The sequence below is a fragment of the Octopus bimaculoides genome, chromosome 4 (assembly GCF_001194135.2).
Source record: "Octopus bimaculoides isolate UCB-OBI-ISO-001 chromosome 4, ASM119413v2, whole genome shotgun sequence".
Classification (NCBI taxonomy): domain Eukaryota; kingdom Metazoa; phylum Mollusca; class Cephalopoda; order Octopoda; family Octopodidae; genus Octopus; species Octopus bimaculoides.
This window is the reverse complement of record NC_068984.1, coordinates 1,790,887-1,797,783: the sequence shown is the minus strand read 5'-3', so window position 1 is coordinate 1,797,783 and position 6,897 is coordinate 1,790,887. Positions and strand designations below refer to the sequence as shown.

Here is a 6,897-nt window from a genome sequence, read left to right as displayed (position 1 = left end):
GGGGTAGGGGCAAAGAGAGACACACACATATATAGGATGAGCTTCTTTCAGTTTCCATTTCTCAAGTCCACTCACAGGTCTTTGGTTGGTACCAGGCTATAAGTAGAGGCTCTAACACCTTTTATAAGAAAATATAAAAGTGAATAAATTGGTTTTCCTCTCTGTGTCATTACAGCAATTAATGTCCAACCGTAACAACTGCCCGTTTCCCTCTCCATATAACCATTATTCATTTGTTCCATTTTTGACATTATTTTCTAGATCAGTTCTTTGGTCACTCTCAAACTCTTGACCTTGGTAGCCTCCGATGACCAACTTGAAACTCCCAAATATAAATGCCTCGTCTCACTCGATACCATCAAGCCCATAGCCAGGTATATTTATTCCCATTTCACTCTATTTTTCTTCTTCATTATTAACAACAGCAACTAATAACTTTTTAGAATAACTACTTCATCACATTGACCGTTTTTGATAAACATTTCCAAAACAAATGCACTGTTCCAAACCATGATGCTAACTGATGAAAGAAAATGGTAGAACCTAAGCACCCTGAAGACACTGTTACCATTTGCCTAACATGACTAACACCATGCCAATGACCTTGTAAAATGTGGGAGGTTTTTCTGCTGCACCTCGTTCTATACGTATGTATGCAGTAAGTTTTGGTCAGTGGAGGAGAGTGAGTGGTCAGGATATTGCCTTTCTGAAGGCATTGAAGCAGTCAATGTTCAGCTTGAACATCTGTTGGTCAGTTTCTGTTAATTATCAAATCATTCTCTGCTGCTTGAATTGGTGAGCTATTGTTATCCTTGGTGGACTTAAACTATAAATATAGTTAATTAAATCTGTCTAAAATCTTAAAAGATATTTAAAGATTCCTGAGAGCGATTATATACTAGAGAGTAAAATAGTAGAATAGTTATATCTTAAAAATCATAATAAAGGTAAATATATAATATTAACAATATTGTATTAATAGATAAATAAAGTACAACTATGATTATTTAAAGGTTTTAAAATGTTTAAAAGTTCTTTCGATCATTTCGTGAATATACTTCCTCGTAAAATGAAAGTTAAGCATCATCGGGAAGTATATCCACTCCTCAGAGAATCAAGTCAAAAGGATGAATTTCGGTGGAGGAAATCGAATGAAAAAAATGCTGTTTAAATCAAATAAGGAAAACTTTGCTTAAAAAATTATTGGTATTCATATATCTGTGTTGGTATAAATTTGAGCAAAAACTCCAAAAAGGTCGAATAATTCCATGGTAAAAATTTGTGATGGTTGTATAAAGATAGAATTCCTATGATCCATTTCTTCTTCTGTGTGTAATCCATAAATGCGAGAGAATAAAAGTGATTATTTGTTGCTTTTATTATTATTGAGATAAAACCTGAAGATACCATTATTAATTTATGTTTTATGCAAATCTAGATATGGTTGTGTATTGACTTGATATAGAGTAAATTAATGTTATGTTATGATTTTAATTACCCCCTGAACCCTCTTTGATATTAACACATACTTTATGAAATTATTATTTCTTATATTTAATTGTTTATGTTATGATTTTATTTATGCCATCTACCCAGACCTTGTGCACACCCTGTATATATGCAGCCAATGAGTTAGTGTTGTTCAGGATATTCAGTTTAAATGAATGTATATGGGCTAAAAATCTTTGTTTAAAGTTAATGGAGCTCCCTAGATATACCTGACTATGTGAGTTAGCAGTTTTAGTAACAGTATATTTATATACACTTTGGACATGTGTGTGGGCCAAACGAGACATCAGACTTTCCACCAAGCTGGCAGTCTATAGGGCAGTCGTCATTACTTCTCTGCTGTACGGCTGTGGGACGTGGACGCTGTACAGGAGGCAAATGCGAGTACTTGACCAGTTCCACCTCCACTGCTTGCGATGAATCATGGGAATTTCCTGGAAGGACAGAGTCTCCAACACTGAGGTGCTTCGCAGAGCCGAAATGCCCGGAATCGAAGCCCTCATCATGAAGTCCCAGTTCCGGTGGGTCGCACATGTAGTCTGAATGGACGACTGGGAGAACAATACCTGTCATCGCCACAGATGGAGGAAGCAGGTTAAGGAGAGGATCAACACTTTTGAGAGAGCACGTATCCAGCATGAATGTATGTCATCGCCACGGATGGAGGAAGCAGGTTAAGGAGGAGATCGACACTTTTGAGAGAGCACGTATCCAGCATGAAGAACTTAAGCGAGCTGCGCGAAAGTGCACGGCTCATATAGTGAATGGGGAAAGCTTGGTCTGCAATGTTTGCAGTCGATTATGCTTGTCAAGAGAAGGGCTCATTAGCCACCAACGGAGCCGCAAATGCAAAACATAAGTAATGTTCCTGAAGTTCGGCAATGGTCTTCCTCAGTCACGAGTGGACGGCCATCATATATATACACATACGTGTATACATGCGTACACACACACACACTTACACACTGGCACAAGCACAAGTACATACACATACATAAACATATATACACATATGCATACAGGAATACTTGTATGTTTATGCAGGATGGGGAAGTATGGTTACTTCCCTTCCACTGTTTATCTTTAAAATTATGAAAGGATTATGGATATTTTGATGTAATGGGATATTATTCGGATTACTGTCTACGGGAGAAACAATGTGAGTATTTGTGTTGTTATTGTGTCTATTACTATTAATAATATTATTATTATTACTATTATTATCAATAGTTAGTGTTTAGTTTATTATTGATAGAGTTGAACCTGTCCACAACCTGGAATGAGTTAAACCATAAATTAAGTTTAAGTATTTTCGTTAACAAAGGAATGTACTTACCAAGAACTGTTTTGCAAAGTATACCAATATCCGAACTAGAAGGGCAGATAAGACAGAGAGTTGGGTTATTGATGAAGTTAGGTTTGTGTCCCTTTAAGACAAAACAGGGTTGCTTTGAAGTTAAAGGCTCAGTTTTCATTTGTAGGTTATATTTTTCCATAATCTTCTTATCCTCTAGATTGGCCTTTCTGATAATGTTTTTACTCGTAGTCTTGTATATTTCTTTGTATTTCCTTCCTGAGTAGTTTTAGGTAAAAATCCTTGCTTAAGTGATACAGGTTACCAGTTTTATCCGATTGAACAAGGAGGCCTTCCATGCTGTTGTTTATTTCTTTGGTAATATTATGTAGATATCTTAGATGTTTATTTCTTAAGGGTGAGCAATAGAATTTAACATTCTTAACAATCGACCAGAGGTCCTCTTCAAACTGTTTTAAACTTGGGTTAGGAGGAAGATTATTTTTAGATTTGAATGATTTACTAAATTCAGAATTTTGGTCATTGGAAGGTGGCTTAACATCCTTATTATCAAAGAAGAAAGCTTGCCATCTGATATGATTAATGAAAGAGTTAATCTTATTTGATGAGTTGTTTCAGGAAAACCTAGAATGCCATTTACCAATGCAAAATTACCTCTGGATCTAAAGAATTCTTTTGTATTGGATTATCTTCTATGGAGTTGAAATGCTGTATAGCAAACCATCTTTCAGCTTTTAAATATAGTCATAAGTGTAATTCTACAAGACTTAGTAAGCTAATCTGGCACCTTAACGACTCTAACAAACTTTTTTCTTTAGATTATAAAATTTTATCCAGATCATTCCCCTATGACAAAAGGAAATCTTTTTGTCCTCTCTGTATGGAAGAGCAACTATCTATCTTTTCTAAACATAAACTGGTAAACATTTTTAATGAATGAGTTTACAGGTGTTTACATTGGAAAAAACACTCCTTTGCTTTTTTTAAATAATATTTACCCCTCACCTAATGATAATTTCTTCTACTTTATTCTTACTTCCCATAATCCATATTCTTCCCTTCATCTTTTCTTTTCATCTGTCATATTTTCTCCTTTTGCTCATAACTCCCTTTCTCCTTTAACTTTGTTCTTTCATTCCCTCTTTCTTCTTCTATACCTTCTCTTCTTCTTTCACCCTATGGCATCTGTTTCCTCAAGAGCATTTTCAAATTTCTAGCATTTCCTTCACAACTTTGCTTTCCATATAAGTATATGCATATGTTTGCAGGTATTCTTGTATGTATATGCATGTATATTTATGTATGTGTGCATATGTTTATGCTTGTGTGTATGTACTTGTACTTATGTGTAAGTGTGTGTGTATGCTTGTATACTCCTATGTGTGTGTGTGTATATATATATATATATATGTATATATATATGCATCACATATATTAGAGTTTCTTATACTTATTAAAATGTCTATTTGATGAGCACTGTCGTTTATATCCTCCCTGATGAGATTGATGCAATGCTCGACATTATTCGTCCTGTGAGATGTATTTTGGATGCATTCATCAAACATAAGTCGATGATATGAAGATATAAATGATTTAATAACATCTTAGGAATTTGTCTCCATTTTCAAATTTTTCTGTATATATATATATATATATATATATATATATAGAGAGAGAGAGAGAGAGAGAGAGAGAGAGAGAAGGGGGGGGGAGAATTCACAAAAAAAACAAGACAAAGACAGGTGGTGTAGACAACAAACAGGTGTATTAGTTTAACGCTTGGGAAGTGAAAAAGTCTTTAACATTTCGAGCCTACGCTCTTCCACAGAAAGAAACAAGGAGAGAAAATAAAGAATGTGTAGTGGCTAGCGATCTGTCATAGCGAATGCTGGACAGAGGGGTCACACAGGAGAGCTAGGAAGAAGCGGAGATAATAAAGTAATGGTGATCCCAAAATGAAGGTGCGTGTGTGTGTGTGTATTAGAGAGCATGTATGTGCGTGTGGAAGAGGGCTAGTGACCATGACTTGTGTGTGTGTGCATGTGTTGGTGTGGGGCTGGGAAGTGATCAGTGCTAATGTGTGTGTGGTGTAGTGTTGTTGGGATGTGGGGAAAGCAAGGGTGGGGTATGTGGAAGTGGGTGTAAGGGATGGGATGGGAGTTGGATTGTGTAGGGGTGGGGTTACGAGGGAGGGAGAAGGTGAGTAGGAGTGAAGAGAAGTAGGAGCTGGAGCAAGAGAGGAGAGGGGGAAGGGTTAGATGAAGAGGGGAGGATCCAGTGAGCTGTATGATGACATCAAACACCAATTTTGCCATGGTTTCTGCAGCTGGATACCCTTCCTAACACCAACCACACCACCCGTGTATGCTGAGTGCTTTTTCTTTTGTGACGTCACAAATTGCAAAACGATGAACAATACCTTAGTAATAGATTTGTCTAAGCGATAACAGCATGGACAGAAGAAAAAGAAAAACAAGAAATGTAAAAATATGAATGGCTGAATAATCTACTTCACATTTAGGCCTTTTGCTCTCCTTGTCTGCCATCTTTGATAGACTCTTGTCACTTTATCACTTATCTTTCTGTCACCCTCCTCTTCTCTCACTTTTCCCATTGTCCACCTCCCCTTCTATTAACCACACACTCTCCCCACCACCACACCATACACTTGCACCCACTTGTCCTCACTTTTGGCCCCTCTTCCTTTTTCTCCCTCCCTCTTCATGCTCTGTTTTTGTATCCTTTTCATTGTCCCTTTTTTGATGGACTTCATCTTATTAAGGGGCTAATCGTTTAAATATTTTCTCTACATTACAGGTCTGTGAACTTTGATATAATCCGATATCTCTATGATTTCTTATAAAAACAGAAAACACACACCACTATCGTTACTGTTAACAGCATTATCATAAATGAAGAACATTATCGTTAATGTAAACAACAGTTAATGATGGTGTTGTTAATCATCATCATCATCATCATCACCATCACCATCATCGTCATCATGACTATAAAACTTAAAAGAAAAATATTCTCAACAAATTGAAGAATTGTCCAACAAAAGACCAACTTTATTCCTTCTGAAATAAATATTGTTTTCTAAAAGTATTCTGTTTGTTTATTTGGTTTTGGTATTTCCTCAAGAATCTGTGCATCTTTCAAGTTGTTTCCTTATTACAACTTTCTCTTATACGTGCATATATGTACATAGCTATTTATATATATGTTTGCATATATACGTGTGTATATATTGGATCATCCCATAAATAATGCAGTTTTTTGAATTGCATGAACTAAAAGTCAAAGGGAGACGGGATAAACTACCTGCATCAACTTGCTATAAAGGCAGGTTGTAATTTTACCTGGTCTTATTCTTAGTTCAAGTTTTGAAGAGTGCAGTTTGATTTTAACAGTTATTTTTTTTTTCAAAGTTGTAATGGAATTGACAAAGGAGCATAGGGGTCATATTTTGCTTTATGGGTTCAATAAAGGCAAAGTGTGAGGAATATTAATGTTGTATATGGGTATCGGACAATAAAGCACAAGCCAGTATCAACAGTGGTTCCAAAAATTCCGAGCTGGAAACTACAGCCTAGAAGACGACCCTCGTCCTGGAAGATCTGAAGAGCTCAACAAGGACATCCTGCAAACTCTGGTGAAACAAAATCCCATCGTAACTGTTGAGGAACTAGCAGAGAAGCTTGGATTTGGTCATTCAATCATTCATCAACACCTTTGTGCCATCAGAAAAGTCAGGAAATTGGGTCAATGGGTTCCTCACAAACTTTCCAAGTATAATCGCATGCAGACAGTGAATGTGTGCTCTTCTTTGCTGTCACATCTCACGAATGAACTTTTTTGGACTGAGGATGAAAAATGGATTCTCTTTAAAAATAGCAAGCGTAGAGAACAGTGGGTAGGGAAAGGAGAAACACCGGCACCCCAGGCTAAAGAAGGTCTTCACTCACATAAGGTGTTGTTATCTGTTTGGTGAGATATGAAAGGTTTAGTCTTCTTTGAACTTTTAAACCCAAACCAAACGATAACAAAAGAGATGTGCTGCAAGCGGCTTG

At 36.4% G+C, this 6,897-nt stretch overlaps 1 protein-coding gene across 6 annotated transcripts in view; it reads left to right on the top strand.

The window, feature by feature from the left end:
- The window catches only part of LOC106869028 (origin recognition complex subunit 5), a 48,739-nt gene extending 42,807 nt beyond the window's left edge, over positions 1 to 5,932 (top strand). For all 6 annotated transcript variants that reach the window (XM_014914521.1, XM_014914524.1, XM_014914520.2 and 3 more), the window contains exons 14-15: positions 262 to 374; positions 5,642 to 5,932. In XM_014914521.1, coding sequence (XP_014770007.1) covers positions 262 to 374; positions 5,642 to 5,687 — 159 coding nt within the window. In that variant the 3' untranslated portion in view covers positions 5,688 to 5,932. The remainder of the gene's footprint in view (positions 1 to 261; positions 375 to 5,641) is intronic.
- Positions 5,933 to 6,897: the final 965 nt, after the last annotated feature.